The following is a 19,253-nucleotide window of genomic DNA, read 5'->3' as shown; positions in this document are numbered from 1 at the left end:
CAACCGCACACTCATACGGAGACAAAGAATGCGATCGGGAGAATCAAACTGAAATCAGAGCTTTTAAAATGTATCCACATAAGGCACAGGTGTGGTGTTTAGTTTTCTGACTTTGTGCGGTTCGCTTGTGCAGGTGTGTCGACGCAGTGATCGCAAGACCTTTGGAGGAGTTGGTCTCGTTGCGTTTCTAAATGAACTCCAGAGTGGTTGGTTTTTGGTGTGAACCTCATCCAATCAGGATCCCAACCAGCTACCAGGTGTATGTTGTAAGTTATAGCTAAAAAAAAAAACTATAACCCCGTGTGCTTTGCATTCTGAGATGCGGCAAGATACTATAGATGTGCAAAAGTCTACACCAGCTAACAGCTAACTGTGAAACAAATGCAAATGTTCAGTGTACTCCAATAGTCCAGGACACAGCACCTTTTTCCTGTATTTGCTTTTGTTCCTTGCATCCCAGACACATCTGGGCATTAAGGAGACTGTATAAAAAAACCCCAACCAAACAAAAAAAAAAAACACGGGGAAAAGCTCCAAGCTCTTCCATGCTGAAAGAAGGTGGTTAGGATGCCTCCTGGGCAATTCCCATTAGAGGTTTTCCAGGCACCCCTCACTGGGAGGACACCCAAAACTCACTGGAGAGATTATGTACCACATCTGGTTTGTCTTGTCATCTTATCAACTTTAGATAATCAGAAGGTAATGGATGGATGGAGAAGTTATGTGACTTGTGTGGTGGGAATAGGCAGCAAACGATTAGGTAGAGCTACTCTACAGACCTGCTGTGCAGTATGTGGAGCAGGTCATCTACTGATAAGAATCCCTGGCTGCTCCAGTCTGCATGCCAAATATGCAAGATACTAACCCCAAGTTGCTATGAGTATGAATGTGTGTGAATGTTAGAAGAAAGTGTTTATGTGAATGAGGCATGTTGTATAAAATACTTTAAGTGCTCCGGTAGAGTAGAGAAGCTCTATATAAGAATCGGTCTATTTACCACGAGTCTGGTTCACTCTGAAAAAACGCTTTCTTGACTAATCCCTAACTTTTTAACAATTTTACTGTGTTTTCAGAAGAAAGCAGCTATTCAAAAAAATCATTCTATTTTTAATAAGCATTAGATCTAAAAGGTTCACACTAAGGATTTGTGATAAACAGCGCTTGTATAGTGATCAACAAAGCAGTCACAGTTGTGTATTGCTCACAGTGAGATTATACTCCATATAAACTGCAACACACAAAAGTGAATGGAATATATGTAAAAGCATCTCTGTCGAGTATCGGATTTATGTTGGATATGTGATGGAGCAAAAAAAGGATGGTGCAGCCTTTGCGTTCCTTTATCAGACTAGAAAAACACGTTGTCTTTGGTCTCTTTCATGAACAGAAAGCCTTCTGAGAAATATGCTGAATCAATGCAGAACAAACAACTTCTCGTCCCGCTTCCCAGCACAGATGAAGTTTAACTCTCCGTCCTTGTACGTACCGAAGAACATCAAAGCTCAGAGACTTGTGTGCTGAATGTTTGTTAGGTGAATCATGCTCTGTCTCGCCGATGAATCATAATTGCACAGAAATAGAATAATTTGAAATTAACGAGAAGGCATCAAAGTGAAGGAAAATTAAATGTTATGTTACAAATTCCATTTAAAATTATTCAACCTTGCAATTTTAATGCGTCGCTTGGATGCTGCCTCGTTCCCCTTTCGTATTGACGGTGGTCGTATTTAGCATTAGTCTTTTGGTTGTGTGTCGGCAGATTGTTGCTTCTCAGGCTGACATTGTCACTCGAGCGTCGCTCTGAGATGATGTCACAAGCACACAAACCCAAAATAAAGTGAGAAAACATTTTGCACTCATACATAGTTTCTCCTTCCCCTCCCCTCCATTTTACCATCTGTCCCCCGGCTCTCCTCGAATGCCTCATGTCAGCTAAAATTAACTGAGAAGTGCAGATGTAGTCAGGAAGAATCGCTCTCTTGCTGCCTCGGCGTCTCACCTCGTGCTTTCCGTCATAAGCGGCTCCTCGTGAATGGAGAGACTTCACGCTGAAGTGTTTGGGGCAGCTGACCCAAAAATAAATGCAGGGTGTCTCGAGAGGATTCCCTGCTGGCAGCGGCAGCTTCTGAACTGTGAACACATGATGTCTGCAGCCTTCAACACATCTCTTGCTCGGAAAAATCCAATCATGAAAGGCCCGAATGTACTTTGAGCAGAGGGGATGCAACAAATACAAAACAACAGCACTAAATGCATAAGGACACATCCTTTCAGGCAGCTTTGGTGTTATGAAACAGAGCTGCTCTGGTGCTTTTATTGACTTCTGTTATGTCATTTGAGAATTGAGAATTGAGTCATATGAGAATTTGTAATGTTTCACTGTGTTGTCCCAAAACCTGCCTTCATGCATGATTTTATCTATAGAATTTGCTCAAATATGCTGAAAATATTCAATTTTTAGAACAGAGTGTGCATATTTGGATCTAAGAATAAAGGCTGGATACACACAAGCTTCCAAATTCCTCATATGGAGGAGGATGTGAGCCGATGACAATGTAGAAAATCAAGATCACACATTTTTCTCTTATACTGACATTATTAAATAACAGTTTTAAACCACTGTGCTTGTTTACCCATACAGCTTGTAATAGCTGAATGTGTTGCTGCTGGGTACCATAATTGAGCAGGCATTATTTTATACTTGTGTGGATTAAATTGAATTTTTAGACGCATTAATGTCTCGACTTGAGGAAAGGCAGTGTTGGTCTATACTTGGTCCGCTCTGTCACAGAAATTTACAGTTCCCAGATGAAGAACGGTGCTGTCTTGTTTTCTACTTAGGAACCGAAAACACTTTAATTAACTCGCAGGCTTTACGTCGGCTCCGTGTAATGGGTTATTTAAACAATGAACATTGTACTGTCACACTGCTCGTCAATAGCAGTGACAGATCTCCTGGATATACTTCACATTCACTCTGAGGCTGTGTTTTTATTTCTTTTTTCAAGAGTCTTACATAATATGCAGCCAGTGCATCAATCAGGGCATCACTCAGCAGGAGACAGGAGCACACGAGGTGCTTTTCAATCTTCGATACTAGCCCAGCTCACTTGTCATTAATATTATTATTATTGTTGTTGTTTTTTTCTAAGCATAACACTTGCTGCATTTAACACAGTAGGTGTGAAAGAAGCTGAAAAACAGCGTCTTTTTGTGGCTGCATTGTGGCCAAATTGGTATCCTTACTCCAACAGTGGATCTCCTCATGTGTGAATGTTGAGTCACGCTGGAAAAATGAACCTAGAAAGAAAACAAGTTACACTGAATTCATTTGGAACCGTTCGCTTTACAACCTGGCGACACATACTGGGAGAAAAAACCTGCCTGTGTATCACAACCACAAACTTCTCCATTAACTGGTCTTACCAGAAAGTCTTCCAGAGCTTTTGTGGTGGAGTTGTTTCAACATTTAGCCTAAGGTGGGCCCATTTTACAAGCACTTTTTAAATGACCATAATCCTGTTATTGTTGAGACAAAACTCAAACGGTTTCTGAAAGTAGATAAGACGAGCTTTACGGAGATATTTAATGTATCATAGTAGCACAAGGCATTCATAAGGCACTGCTAGCTGAACACTGATAGAAAGAGATTTCATCATCTGTGTGTCACCTTGCTGTAACTCCTCAACCAGTCTGGGCTAGAGAGAAAATTCAAATGCTTCCTGAAGGATGAGATTTTATTTTTTTCATTTACAGCCAAAATTAGAAAATAGCTCCAGTAGGTCTGGGTGAATCTTGTTTGCAGTATCCTCTAGTTTGGCCATGTAACTTGAGGAATGATAAAACCTAAAGACATGCAGAGGACGCTGGTGCAATGGCTGCTGCTTTGGGTGAGACTTCTAATAAATAGAAGAATTATTGTTCTTGATTTTTCCTGAGGATGTTTCCACGAGGAAGTGTAAAGCTCTTAAAGTAGGACAGGCTGCTCCTGAGCATTACAGCCTCCTTGGTTGGATCTATATCTACTGCATTAGTTATATTATCAGTTCTAATCCGCCCCTTTCTCAGCTTGTCTCATACAAGCAAGGAGGCCAGTGGATAGATATTTAAAATATAGATGTTATTTTTTTGTACTACACCCCCCTCCTCTCTCTCTCTCTCTCTCTCTCTCTCTCTCTCTGTCTCTGCTCACTGGTGCGCGTCAGAGTTTGCGCAAGCAGCCTCTCCGCCTCTCTGTGTAGTACACTACAGCCCTGCTCCGTCTCTCCCATTCACCACAGTTTATTATCACACTCGGACGGAGCGAGTACAAAGGTGCTGTTCTTCCTCCTCCTCTCTTTATCCCATTTTGGATTATCACTGTGCTTTTCATCATGCTGGAAGTGGAAGGTAGGAAACCATCCCATCCAGAAAATAAACCCCTGTAATGCATGCAGCTTTTATAATACCATTTCCCCGGGTAACGTAAAACTTTAATTGTCCCTGGATCGGATCATTTTTGGACACCTCTGATTGTGTCCGCCGTGTCACCGCAACACATGCCAAGCTGCTGACTTTGTAAAGTGTCGTGTAGGGATTTTTCTGGTAAGAGGTCAGTGAGAGCTGCCGTTAAAATGTTAATGCTTTTGTTGTGTAACCAGGAGGAGTGTCTGCCTGTGTGCGTAACGCCGTGATGTTGAATTTCATCAATGAAGAGCTTTAGGAGAAGGGTTTCTTTATTTTTTTATCTTTTAATGATGATAATGATGATGATGATGATGGCGATGATACGTGTGATACAGCGGCAGATGTTATATCTTAGTCTCTTTTGTGCTTTCCTCCTTTGTCTTGAATAATTCAGAAAGTTCTTTGATCTCAGCAGGAAATACACAGACTTGTGAGCTGGGCTGAAATTGTATTTAGGTGAACGTTACAAATAAAAGGAACTCTTTACATGCTGGAGCTCTTTATATCTCAATGCCAATATAAACAGAGCTCAGTGCTGGCAGCCATAGAAAGGAAATTAAACCGCATTTTTAAAAAAGGGGTGTTTGTATTAAGTCTTGTAGTGTTTTCTGAATTCTGCTCTGAATCTCTTCAGGAAGATGACATATGCCTTCAGCTGAACTCAGTTGCGTCTCTGACCGTTTTTGTATTCTCCAAGCAGCCTCTTGTTGCCAAGAAACAATAAGTCATGTTTTCAGTAAGATGAAATACAGGCTGGTGGGTTTTTTGCCGGTTAATGATGCTCCTGGATTTTTCTTTTCCTCCCCCTGCCAAACTGCACACAGGATTGGTGTGCGAGGTTGATTAATGTATGTTCTTCTTTAATGAGATGCTGTTGCTGGGTTTGTTTTGTTAGACTGAAAAAAGAAAAAAAACTAGTGTGGACTTCGGTGCTCTTCTTTATCTTTCTCCCTCACTCTCTCCCTTGCTCTCCTCTTCCTCTGCCTCATTCATGTTAATGGAGAGATGCTGAGGGCGGAAGTGTAGGCTGTTGCTAGACACTAATATAGCTGTTCTAAAAAAATAGGCATTTTCATTTAAGGAGTCATCTATTACAATATTTATGTGTTTTTTTTTTTGTTTGTTTGTTTTTTAAAGTGGTCGCTCCACTCTCATCCATCCTGCTCCGTTTTTTCTCTCCTTTCTTTTCTCCCTCCAGTGAACGGGACGCCGGCCAGTCAGCTGTCAACTCCTCATTCGGGAAAATCTCCCAGCCCCTCCCCAACCAGTCCAGGCAGCCTTAGCCGACGCAGGGTAAGAATGGGAATACACGAGCACGCTCGCAAAGCACGCACTAAGAGTCAGCCCGTAGCATTTAGTGACTCCAAATCACAAAACTTATAACACAATTATTCTATTTTCTCAGGAAATGGACAAAGCCGGGACTGAGCATAGGCCGACTACATCTTAGAATCACTAGATTATGAAGAAAGCACAACTTCCCAGCATCTTTAGTATTTCAGACCTCACCCAGTGCTGCTCTGGGCTTCCAGCAAGGCAAATGTTCATTTCATTTGGATATTATAGCACATATTCTGTCCCTCATAAAGAACTCTGTCTGCCTTTGGTGGCTCAGCACTGAATAACGTTAACACCGACCTGTTGAGATCACCTGATCTGCTAGTCGGTAAATTGTGCAGTATCTGATATAAAGATGAGACTGGCTGATTGGCAGTCTGCCCCAGTCTGCAGTGTGTTTTTAATTTCCAGAAATTGGATTGCATCCTTCTTCACCTGCTGGGCATTGCATTGCATTTGACCATCTTTCAGCAAAAAGATGCAATCAGTACACACTTCTGATATAGAATTTCTTTTGTTTTTTTAATCAAGTCACATTATTTTGTACATGTCGAGTTGTGTAAATGATGTAGAAATACATTTTATACTAGTCTATTTGATTATTTAAGCCCTTTTTTGTCATGTATGCCTGTTAAAGTACCTTAATAGCAGTCTGTTTTCTGTAGCTAACAAATAAAATTACTGCTGTGCAGAGCAGGAGCATGCAACTCAAAGGGAAAACTTCGAATTAAATATCTCGACTTCGTGTACACTGTGCGCGCGCGTGTGTGTAGATGCTTATATCAAAGTATTTGTTAATCCAGTCTTTGACAGTGATGTGGGTGAGCTTTTAAGAACAGCTCCAATCCCAATCACTCAGCTTTCTGACAGCATCTCTTAAATTTGCGCTTAAGCCGACTGCTGTTTTAGTGTCTTCTCCCTCCTAAACAAACACTCGCTAGCTCAGTTCACCTCAGCCTCTAGAATACCGAAATACAGATACATGTGTATCCACATAGGCTTCTACTCGCAGGTTTCGTGTGTTTCTAATGCACACTGATTGAAACTCACTGCACGTTCTGCCTGACTGCAGGGATGCAGCTATGATGTATGTTGCAACTATTTATTTACACAGGCGGATTTTATGGGAGGAAAGCAGAGGGGGTCATTACCTTTTATATAAGTATGTGTGTGTGTGCGTGTGTGTGCGTGTGTGTGTTCATGCATGACCGTATCCTCAGTCAGCGTAGGTTAAAGAGTCCATTCCTTGGGTTTTCCTGTGCTATTTTCCGTGAATCGGGAAACATAGATGAATGGCAGAGAGTCTGAATCCATCAGTGAGAAGTTATATTGACGCAATCTGAAGGTAACCCAGGATAACAGATCAGCTATGAGCTGTAGCTATAACAGGGCTTCCACATTCATCTGAATTATGGAACTGGGTCATTATAGTTTACAGTGTTGAGAGGAAATGTTCTGGCTCGTGCGCACATTTATAAGCTCTACCTCCCTTTCTATGTTCTTTGCTCTGGTTAAATAAATGTGGGGCAGTCATTGTAGAAAATGACCCCGCCCACTTTCTGCCTCTTCCACAATATGAAAATCCAGTGCTATAAACGCAAACACACCACCTATCCTTTGGTTTTCGTAACCTCCTTAAACCTTCTTTTCTAGCCCATTTCAGAGCTCACTGTTGCAGCAGTTACATTCCAGTTGAGTGTCTGTTTCTCAAAGAGGGATTATTCCAGCCTCTGCAGCAAGCCCGCGATGGCTTGACTGCTGTAAGGAGGGGAAGAAGCCTCACAGGCCATTATCTCTTCCTTCCACTCTGCAGCTCCACGCTCTTCAGCCATGTTACGATGTAATTCTCCTCTCCACTTCTTACTTCTTCTATCTACCCTGTTACAGATTTCCTCCCTGTCCCTGTCCCTTCCCTCCCCGACACCTTCTAATTTCTCTTTTACAGTCGTTTCCCAGTCATTCTCACACCCACCCCCTCCCTCTCGCCTCCCCATATCAAAGGGTATTAACCTCATGGGGAGAAATTATATTCCATCATCTCTCTTATAGATGTTATTTAATCTTCTTTGAGAAGGAGGCAATAAGTCCAAGACCCTAATTTGCACATTTCCTCCTCTCCTTCTTTGTGATTTGCATGTAAACCCGCACGAATAATTACAACTCTGCACCCCTTTAAAACTAGCAAGTAACATTACCAACCCTGAAGAGCAATCTGAGGCTTAGAGTGGCTAAAATAACACAGATATGAGGTTTAGGTGGTAAAATGCAAGTTAAATATAACAAATAAAAGAATGAAAAATCTATTTCCTAAGCAGCCACAGGGGCTCAGTGACCTACTGCGAGTGCTGTATTTAACAGTTCACCTCGCTGGACCATGCATTTAAACACTTAGAGGCACTTTGCTGCTTGAAGTAGGTTGCTAGCACATCTAGGACCATCACAACCTATTTCCCCAAGCAGAGACTACAAACATAGCATTGCACCATTGCATGCACACGTCTTCAGAAGAAGGTGCATGCACAGTAACTTTCATGTTCGTGCACACTTCAGTGGAACACTTTTGTACAGAAAATTTGTGCACAGCAGCTTCATGCACACTCACACATTTTGCAAATTTGATGCTCTCTGTGACCCATTTTTACTAATTGTCAAGCGACGCATGAAAGTCTGGTCTACATTCATAAAATCGTCCCCCTGCCCGCCGTCCCCCCGCCCTTCCACTTTGCACTTCTTATGAGCTTTTCAAGGCCGCTTGCCTCAGTGAAAGCACTGAGAGCATCCTAAATTTCCGTATTAGTTTTATTTTCATATAAGATCTATAGACACATTATTCCACACAGGCACGCACCCACAACAGTGTTTTCTGTCAATATCAGCTCTGAGGCATAATTCAATGTGCCACCGAGGTCAGCGCTCTTCGCAGTCTGTCCGCTCCATTTGGTGTGAAAACAAATAAACATACAAAAAAAGACAATGCATTAAGAGGAGAGAGTGACAGATCGAAGGCGACACTAACAGAAGGTCTGTGTCGCAGCAGCTGTGATGCATTTAGGAGAGTCTAAGAGAAACAGAGTGCTAGTTGTTATCTGTAGTATCACCTTCATCCTCCTCTCACCGTTCATCCATTCACATCCGTAATCTGTTGAATTGCATGCTCCGTCTCTCATTCTCAGCGTTCATGTTATGTGTCGGGTGATTCATTTTGAAATTATTTGTGTGCGAGTATGTGTGAAAGGAAGAGTGCCGACTGAAGCAGAAAGTGCGCATCGTGAACTTCTTATAAATGTCTCATCTCATTCCCACGAGTGTATTGTTGCTGAAGATTGTATTTGTTATTTTTGGTTGTAATATATTTCTTATTATGTGTTGTGTTTGATGTCATTAGTTGGCTTGTTTCTGTGACTGTCAAAAAGACCGGCCGCATCACACGGTGGACTGACCCGGAAGAGTGTTTTTTGCCTTTTTTTCAAGAATCATTTTTTGTCTTTTGTTTGTTTGTCACACGCACAAAAACAACAACCACAGAAAAACATCAGTTATCCAAATTACTCACTAATGATTCAAATAGCACTCGCATCTAAAAAGGCTTGATGATAATTTTGGCTCTTTCCATTAATGCGGATTTTTGTAAACATGTCAATTATCGACATGTTGTCGTGGTTCCATCGTGCGATGCTGCTCTCTCTTTTTGGCTCATTTTTGTTTTTGTTTGCTAAATGTGTTCATTTTCATTTGTTGACGTCCTCATTAAATTCATTGTCATTTCATTTTCATTTCGTGGTCTTTATTCTCTTAACTCGACACCGTCACTCATGTTCCTCATGTTCCATCAGTACAGCCGTGGGGATGGCGATTTTCTTCTGTAGCACATTTATCAGTGCTTCTCCTTTGTTAAACCTGCCTGCTGTGGGCATTCATCAGAGCAGAACAGCTATTACAACACAAACAGTCTCAGAGGAGCAGTTATCTTTCATTGCTCACTGCTTTTACTCTCAATTTCATATATATATGGGCGGGGCAGCCTAAATCTCCCCTTCTTCCCTTCTTTAATTTTCCCTGAAGTATTTAATCACGTTTCTGTGATTTCCTGGGATTGGAGTCCATACGGATTGTGATTAGGAACCTTCACTGTGTCCAACTGGCAGAGCAGAAAGACAGAATCCCCCAAATGGTTTTGATCTTTTCATGAAAGTCAAGTAGATTATGTTTTCTGTCCGTCTCCCGTACCCTGTGTTCTTGAGGAACAACAAGAAGGAAAAAAGTCCCATTAGCATCAAATCTTATTAGATTTTTACCACCAAAGTAAACACTAATAAATCTTGCTTCTGCTGGATATTGCCTGACAGGGAAAGCAAAAATAAGAGGTCTGGCTCTGGCAGCCTGAGGGGCAGAGACCAAGAAAGCCTCGCTATGTGTGCTGTAATCAGATTCAAACAGAGGCATGAAGGACAAAGCTGGCATTACGCTTAAGTTGGTTATGTAAATGTGTGGTGCATTTTTAATGCTCGGCTCTACAGTTGACAGATTTCCTTTCCAGCCACGGAATGAATGATTCTTTCTTTCTGCTGCAAACCTACTTCTGAGATGATGCTCCACATTTAAGGTCAACTGTGGACATCCTGTTTAATTCCTATTTATGAGCTGATCAGTATGCAGTTGCTGAGTGTTGCCCTCGCAGGTCTGAAGAGCAGTGGCTCCAGTCATGATGTAAAAGGTTTGTCAGTGTCGTTGTGAGTCATAGTTACAGAAAAGGTGTAGAGATGTAGAGCTAGGAATAGTGTATTGTGCAACAGGGAGAAAGCTGGAGTGTCTAACAATAACAAGACAGTTCCTGCCAAATCTCATGATCAATATCAGCCAGACCAGACTCCATACATTTCTCTGCTGCTTCATCACTCCACCTCTCTCCCTCTCTCCCTCTCTCTGTCTTTCTCTGTGTTTCCCACTCTGTCTGTCACCCCATCTGTCTCATCGTTTTCCACACAGAAACGAGAGACTCAAATTTCATAGAAGGCTGAACCTATCTCTCAGCCCGCAGACAGGAAGTGCCCATATATAGGCTACCGTCTCTACACTGGAAGCTGCTGTTCTCCTGTCTGTGAGCAGTTTCCATAGCAACAGTATTTTGTTTCCCTCAGTGGCAGGAAGCGAGAGAGAGAGAGAGAGAGAGAGAGAGAGAGAGAAAGGAGTTCAAAATGAGAAAGCGAGCTGAGGACAGCACTGGATGTGCGATAAGAGCACAAGAGAGGTAAATATCCGAGTTGGGATGAGAAAATAAAAGAACAGAATAAGGATGTTTTTTGAGATAAAGCACAGGAGGGTCATTGGCTTTATGGGTATTAAGTGGGTTTTCTTGTTCCGGGATGAGTGCCCAGCCAACAACAACATTACATAAACCAAACTGAGCCTGACTCACAGCTACATTTACCTACGTGGTTTTCAGGTCACAGCAGCTGAGATGAGTAAAAGAGCAGACAGCTACTATGGCAGAGATACAGGGCAGATCAGCTCTGCAAATAGTTTTCAGATCCAAGTCATTACAGGCATGGCTTTTATCCCAGTCTGCCAGGACAGCAAGCTCCCCGGGATTTACAAATGCTTAGGACATTTCTCTTTCACTTAAAAAAAAGACATTCAAGATCACACACAAATGTTCTTTTCTGAGCTTTTAATCACAGACTGTATGTAAAAGATGGAATTAAACGCCGTGACATCACCCACAGAGTTTAAACATATCTTTAAGACTCAGTTTTGATTTTAAGGATATTGTCATGTTGTCAATTTTTGGAGCCAGAAGTCACTGTGTTTGAACAATAGGGTCCAAGTCCAATATTAATTATCAAACAAAATCACAGACAGCAGATCCAGCTCAGTGACTTGAAAGAGCAAATGTGAAGCTTAGCAGGCAGCAGTCTATCACGGTGAAAGGGATTATTGATGAGCGATTGTTATACAACGGAAAGCAGCAAAATACATCTGGCTACACATGTAATGGGAAAAATGTGTCATGTCCTGGAGAGGTCGTCCATAATTATGTAGTTGAGTCATGCATGACGCTCACAGACACAGACCATCTACAGAGCAAACTGCACTTGTTAATAATGCACAGTGGCAACGTTGCTCCACTTATATTTTAGAGGAACTGCAATGGTGCGTGTTGCCATCACTGGCCAGCCTGCGTCTTCCAGCTGCAGCTAGTGGATTTATTCAAGCACTGGAAAGGCCCCAACCCCGAAGACTGACTGTAAGCCACGAGAACGGATTTGAGCAGAGGAGAGATTAGTAAAGAGTAAAGAAGGTGGTAAAATCCACCGAACACGTGAAAAACGCCACCTTCCAAACGAAACAGGATGAAAGTCTTCTAGTGCAGTAAAAGACTGAAGCAAAACAACAGAGTTTGGCAGCGAGGAGAAGAGAAAGGTGCACAGGAGTGGAACAGACACAGAAATACAAGAGGGGTAGATTCCCATTTACAGTCCCGACTAGATACTCTCCATCCTTGTTGCTTCCATGACAACCAGACAGAAGGTTACAAGGTGGAGGGCATAATGAGTTTTTGTCTTTAGATAGATAGATGCAGACGCCTCTTCTCATCCTCTCTCTTTCAATTTAATGACCCCCCACTTACTATCCAGATGAAAGGCATCTGCCTTTATTTAGTGTCACCGGAGCCCATGTTTTTATGATTTATTAAAGGTAATCGTAAGGAGTGAGAAAACAGGGAAGAATTACTTCCAGTTGTGAGGTGAATGGAAAGGAGCTTATTTGGATGCAATCATCTCTATGATATAGACACACATAGGGGGGTTGCTGGCTTATATGCAGATCAAGTAAGTCTGTTCGGACTCGTTTTCAGATTTTTTTTTTCATGAGCACAGTATAGACACAGCACAGGGCATTACATCAGAAAGATGCGCAAACATAGCCACAGCAGTAGGGCTGTTGTGAGGATACACAGTGGTTACACAGTGTTCCTTTGTCTATTTTTGAACATACATATTTGTTTAGGCTAGGACTGTAGCAGAAGGGACTGTGATTGTGTTTGTCTGGGTTTTTTTTATCGTGATTATGGATTGCAAACTATTTTGGGTAATGCCGCAGATTAGTAATAAACCCCTTTCCATCCTGCTCTCTACCCTGTTCCTTTCTCTGCAGGGGTCCCAGGGTTCTTCCACCTCTCTGTCTTCCACTAAAGGTTCGAGCCCAGTGGAAGATGGTGATGGACTTGTTCCTGAAGGTGAGGAAAAAAAGCTTGCTTTGTGCTTGCAAATATCATGCATGTCTGAATCATGCGCGTGACCTTTGACGCGTCCCTTGCCTGCATAGCATGATTAGTACACGATGCTTACGGCAACTTTCCGCTCTTATGCTGTCTTACTCACCTCTCTGTGACACTGCTTTGAAAGGCTGGAGGATTTTTGGTCTCATATGTGACATTTTCATCTTTGATTTTATTTTATTTTTTTAAAAAGTATCCAGAGGACCTTTTTTTCCCCCTTATAGATCTTTTAAACAGATTCATGAGACTCATTAACACTTAGCTGAGCATTGATAAATCATGCCTATTTGCATCTTGATTTATAAACAAAAAAGTCTTCTGTGTGATGTAATTGCAGACCTCACTGGCTGTAAAAATATGAATCTTTTAGATTTAAAAGGTTTCTGCTATTTGCTTATTTTTACATTTCAAGTCTGCAATCATATTACAGTTTGTTTAATTGTGAAGGTTTTTAAATCTACCTTTATGTCTTGAAGAGACTGGTTAGACAACAGTTGATAATCAGACATCATAGCTTCCTCAGCATATATCTGTGTATATTCTATGGTGCTAAACTGTGTAAACCAGTTTATGTTCCCTCTAAAAACCAGTGCTTCTTCTCTGCAGCTGAAGTTCTAGTCAATGAGGTTCCAGCTGTGCCGTCCTACATATCAGACCGTTACAAGGTGGGGCGAATGTTAGGAGATGGGAATTTTGCAGTCGTCCGGGAATGCACGGAGCACTCCACAGGACGAGAGTACGCTCTGAAGATCATCAACAAGGGCAAATGCAGAGGCAAGGTAAACAAACATCCACCGAATACGACCCAAAAAAGGCAAAAATTGTACTGACACGTCAAGAAGGTTAAAGCTCCACATAATCCTAACTTCAGAGGATAAATTCTTCCTCCTTTCACCCCATCCGGGTGAGGCAGATGGCCGCCCCTTCTTGAGCCTGGAACTTTCTTCCTGTTAAAAGGGAGTTTTTCCTTCCCACTGTCACCAACACGTTTGCTCAAAGGAGGTCATGTGATTGTTGGCGTTTTCTCTATTTTCTTTGGACTGTTGTGGAGTCTTTACCTTACAGTTAAAAGGGCCTTTAACTATTGTTGTGATTTGGCATCATTTGAAAAAACTGAATTGAATTGAAATTCAGTTTTGATAGCTCATTTTTTTTCCACCCAGAAAAGAATATTTTGCATTTTTAGAGTAATATCCCTATTTTGCTTAAAGACCCGCTGATATCTTCGGGTTAATGTGCAACCTTTATTGGAAGGTTGTAGAAATGTACTCCAAGGTGCTACTGAGTTGCTGTAGAGAGGCTGGTGTGACATACATAAAATAAAAATCTTCTAAATGTCTTCTAAATGATTCCTTTACTGAATGTCTTCCACTTGGCTGAACACCTGAACTTCTTTTTACCAGGAGCACATGATCCAGAACGAGGTGGCCATACTTCGCCGGGTCAAACATCCAAATATCGTCTTACTCATCGAGGAGTTTGACACTTACAACGAGCTCTACCTGGTCATGGAGTTGGTCAAGGTGTGTGGCCATGTTTGTACACTGTTACTTTATGAGTTTGTGCACCATCTGCTCCAGTTAGGAACGAGCAGGGACATTTTGCCAAGCTGAGATAACGGATGGGTGTATTCTCTTACAATACAAGGGTGATCATCATTATCTCAAATCTACGACTTAGAGGAGCAGGGAGGCAGTAATAGTGACAGAGACAGAGGAGCGGCATTCAGCCTGTGAAGCAACTGATGAATTTTTCCAACCAGTCACACAATTCGGGACTAGAGTGAATCCGCCAGTGGCCCCGAGTGCTCGTGCGCTCGCGTTCTTCATTCTCTCTCGCTCTCTGAGTCAAGAAATGTTTGTGCATAATTCAGGAGCCAGGAATGTGATCCATCTGTTCGTGCTGTGATGTGGAGTACTACAGAATATAGATGAGAGGCAATTTGTGGAAGAAGTGTGTGTACTTGTGAGCATGTCCAAAGTAGGAGGATCAAGAGGAGGCTGTGGATGAATGGGGTGAAAAGAGTCGCTGCTAAAATAACAGGGGCCGAGAGAAAGAGAGAGATAGATGAATTGAAAGTAGAGGATAGGCGCAGAGAACGAAAGAGAGAGAAAATGAGTGTTCTTTTGCTTGGTCCTGCTCAGTTCAAGTCCTTTAGTTTAAACTGTGGAAAAGCAATAATGAGGCAATAATGTGATCAGACAAAATTGTGTTGCAATTCCAGGGAAGGCTCATTCCTGTTTTTACAAGCGGAAATGATACCCATAAAAAAGAGTGAGGAGAGGATTTACAAAGGACTGATGTAAATCCCATCTTTTGGCTTAATTTCTCATTGACTAACTTCAGCAGCCACGTCCCAAAACTTTGCAGAATGCCCCCAAATTTACAGCAGTATATTCATGTTCGTGTACTTTTGGGCCTCCGATAGCGGAGGCAGAGAAAAATAAGTGAAATGTATTAGCTAAAGCCTGAGCTGGCATTTGACAACTCTCATATTGAAACAGCTGCCAACGAGCAGGTCAAAGCCTTACAGTGTGCTGTGCTGTTCGAGGATAGAGGGAGATTCAGCACTATTTTAAGCCTCTGTTCCACTTAGTCCACTCAATGAGAGAAACGCAGAGGGAATGAGAGGGAGATTCGGACAGGATGAAAAATCAGAGAAAAGACACTGAGAAAAGCCTAAAAAATGACAAAAATGAAAAGAAATATTAACGCGGGGGGGGGGGGGGGGTCGTCTTTCAAGCAAGGTGAAGAATTAGGATTTACCCCCACCTCCTTGCTGCTGCTGAGCAGACAAAAAAGTCTTGTGGTTAAATGAAGTTTTTAGCCTCTTTTCAGAAAAAAAAGGCAAGCAGCTGTGAAAATTTGCAAGTGAATCTGTTCTGCTGGTGCAAAAAACACCAACCAAACTCTTGTGACATCTCCTAATACTGACCCGTCCATCATGTCTTGTCCACAGGGGGGAGATCTGTTCGATGCCATCACCTCTGCCAATAGATACACAGAGAGAGACGCCAGCGGCATGCTCCACAATCTGGCCAGCGCCATCAAATACCTTCACAGCCTCAACATTGTCCACAGAGACATCAAACCAGAAAACCTGCTGGTGAGTGGACGTCACGCAGATTGCATACATGTAACTTGGTGCGGCACTGGTGCACCTCCTCTCCTTTCCCGCCGCCTTTCTGAATGATCAGTGAAGTAATATCACTCACTACGGGGCCCTCCCAGAGCAGAGAGATGACTCATCCCTGCTGCCCTCACACCTTCTGCACGCTCCTTCTCCAGCCTCCCTCGTTTGTTCTTTCCTTCCCTCCTTCTCCCTTCTGTCAAACTCCCCATCGTCCTTGCTTAACTTCAAATACCGCTCTTTGCCCCCCTACTTGAGATTGTCTGGGCAGGAGTCAGACTTCAGAATTCAGCTTTTTAGTGGCCACATTTAAACCTAGTCAGCCGATTTCCTGTTTTGCTTTTTCTCTCCAACGAAATAAGAAAGCCTTGAATGGTTAAAAAAAAAACAGTGGCCTTCTATTCATGTAACTTTTTGAAGGTAATGACATGCAGATTACCCCATCCATGTAGCAGACACCCAGCAACACTAACATTAGTTTTATTTTTGGCCACATAAATGCTTTGCTGCGTTAAAAAGCTGGTCGCTCGCTTCGTCTGTGTCTGTAGGCGTAGGGCAGATAGAGTAGCTACAGCTGTGAGCTGTTAAACAACACACTGAGTGGTGAAATTATTAATAGCAACCCCCATCACATAATGTGTTTTAAGTTTGTTTGTTGTTTGTTGCCCTCATAATAATGCTGTACATTATGATCCTGCTTCTTTTTTTAAAAACATTTTTGCATTCCTGTGTGTTTAGGTGTACGAACATGCAGATGGCAGCAAGAGCCTCAAACTGGGAGATTTTGGTTTGGCGACCGTGGTGGACGGACCCCTCTACACTGTCTGCGGGACCCCAACATATGTAGCACCTGAAATCATTGCAGAAACAGGGTGAGAGCTGCAGCTGCATTTAGCAGGCACCTTTAAGATCAAAGTATGATCACTATGACGGCCAACATATCTGTCGTGTCTTAATCCATTTACAGTAGTAGATATTTGCCTTAAAGGTCATGCTCTGCACGTTTTCTCTATGTTTGCTTTGATTTAACCTCTCTTTTTTTTTCAGGTATGGTCTTAAGGTTGACATCTGGGCAGCTGGAGTCATCACCTATATCCTCCTGTGTGGTTTCCCACCCTTTCGGGGGTAAGTTAACAGCAAGCCCTACCCTACATTTCTCCCTCTGCTTTAACGCCTTTCTTGAAAGTGTGTTATGCAGGACCCTCTACTGGTCAGCAGTAGTATTGCACCTTTATTTGTTGACTCGCTAATTAATATTTGGTTGATGCACCCATTCATGTGAACTTTTTTTTTTTGCAGGAGCAGTGACGATCAAGAAGTGCTTTTTGATCAGATACTAATGGGTCAGCTAGAATTTCCTCTGCCCTACTGGGACAATGTGTCAGAGACCGCTATGGTAAATATCTGCTGTATGTCTGATTGGTGTGGATGGATCTACATGTTATAGAAAATCCAGAGTAAAAAACTAACTGCTTTTTACTTTTGGGGGGGGTGTAGGAGCTGATTCGATCCATGCTGGAGGTGGAGGTCGATAAGAGATACACTGCCCTCCAGGTGCTGGAGCACCCCTGGGTCACTGTAAGTACAGTGTCAGTAAATCTGTTCATTTCCTTTGTTTTCACCAAAACACTGAATTTACTTCCTTTCTCCTCATTTGTCTAATCCAGGACGAGGGTCTGTGCGAGAATGAACACCAGCTGTCGGTAGCAGGAAAGATAAAGAAGCACTTCAACACCAGCCCAAAAGGCACTGACACCACTGCTGGAGTGTCAGTCATTTCTGTAAGTAACCATTAGCAACCATCTAAAGATGTAGCTGTTACACTGAGTTGCATCAGTTTGTAGAGAAATCAGCAAGTTTTTCACGTGGCGTTTAGATTGATTGTGCCGATTTCTCTTTTGTTGTTCAGTTGGATGACAGCTTTTCTATGCAGAGATCTGGGTCGTTGGATTTCTACCAGCACCCGGCCATGTACTGGATAAGGTACGCCAGGTTTCCATAGAGACACGACTGGGTCACAAATCAGCGAGAAATCAAAACAGACCAAAACAGTGTCTCTAAAATTGATGTCTCCCCCTCCTTTGCGTGCTGCCCCGCTGACTGGCTGCTGCTGTGCTGCTTTGACAGCCTCATGTTGTACTTTCTGTGCTCGGCTTTTTGCTTCTCTCCTTTCATCCCTCGCTGTAAACACAGATTTCATTCCTGCATTACCTGCATCGTTATTGTGCGTCACCGGTTAAAGCCTTGTCCTCTGTGTTGTGTCACCTTTTTATCGGTGTCCCCTGCTTTTCTTTAGTGTGTGTGAGTAACGACGTGCCCAATTAGAATCACCCTTGCTGATGATTCTCCTGCACATCTCGTTTGCACAGTTCATTTGTGAATGAACCCTTTCTAAAGAAATAACCCTGCGGTGTTGCTTGTCTGAGTGATTTGCTGTGATGTTTTTGTCTGATGTGATGCTCCCTCACCTGGTTACCTCCTCAAACACCAGGGCTCATTACTGAGCTCACATTACCTGACTCCTCTTGTGTGACTGTGTCCCCTGATTTAGGAGGACCACAAAGTGCATTGTTATAAAGGTCACAGAACTTAAAGTAATATGGACACTGACTAGAGGAATTAAAAATAGGCTGGAAAAAATTAACAGTGACTTAATTTATGAATTATTTGGGTTGAGATTCCCAGTTTTCCAGCACGACAGAGTTTAGTTTGACTGATTAGAAGTCCTGAACATGATGGACCCGAACTTGTGCAGATGTTTCTGATTTGTGTTGTGATTAAAAAGTGATATCCAGAATCTCCTCTTTATAATATTTACTGTGCCTGAAAAATTAAACAAGAATGTTGAACCTGCCTTTATCCGAGAGATTTATTGTGGAAAATTAGATAGACTGTTCCTCAGATAAACATAACATTTCAGAAAAGAAGAAACAATTGTCAGTGTCCATGGTTTTTCACTTCCTTGTTACTGTCCAATTAAATATTCATTAGTAACTTAATGAACATGTGCAAAGTTCTTCTGCTCCTCCTTCCTGGATAATCGACTGTGCAGCAGACAGA

At 42.3% G+C, this 19,253-nt stretch overlaps 1 protein-coding gene across 2 annotated transcripts in view; it reads left to right on the top strand.

Moving 5' to 3' along the window:
- dclk1a (doublecortin-like kinase 1a) overlaps window positions 1-19,253 on the top strand; it is a 47,029-nt gene that overhangs the window by 25,369 nt on the left and 2,407 nt on the right. Inside the window, exons 5-15 of one of the 2 annotated variants that reach the window (XM_085470395.1) lie at window positions 5,645-5,739; window positions 12,940-13,021; window positions 13,670-13,842; window positions 14,467-14,586; window positions 16,023-16,169; window positions 16,932-17,065; window positions 17,241-17,318; window positions 17,493-17,589; window positions 17,691-17,771; window positions 17,861-17,974; window positions 18,103-18,176. In XM_085470395.1, the coding sequence (XP_085326521.1) occupies window positions 5,645-5,739; window positions 12,940-13,021; window positions 13,670-13,842; window positions 14,467-14,586; window positions 16,023-16,169; window positions 16,932-17,065; window positions 17,241-17,318; window positions 17,493-17,589; window positions 17,691-17,771; window positions 17,861-17,974; window positions 18,103-18,176 (1,195 nt within the window). The remainder of the gene's footprint in view (window positions 1-5,644; window positions 5,740-12,939; window positions 13,022-13,669; window positions 13,843-14,466; window positions 14,587-16,022; window positions 16,170-16,931; window positions 17,066-17,240; window positions 17,319-17,492; window positions 17,590-17,690; window positions 17,772-17,860; window positions 17,975-18,102; window positions 18,177-19,253) is intronic. The other variant, XM_085470396.1, reaches the window with a different exon arrangement.

This window comes from Copadichromis virginalis, linkage group LG10, assembly GCF_057382275.1.
Source record: "Copadichromis virginalis isolate Kocher_CV1m ecotype Utaka linkage group LG10, C_Virginalis_male_GT1.1, whole genome shotgun sequence".
NCBI classification, from domain to species: domain Eukaryota; kingdom Metazoa; phylum Chordata; class Actinopteri; order Cichliformes; family Cichlidae; genus Copadichromis; species Copadichromis virginalis.
This window is presented reverse-complemented; position numbering and strand designations above follow the sequence as displayed.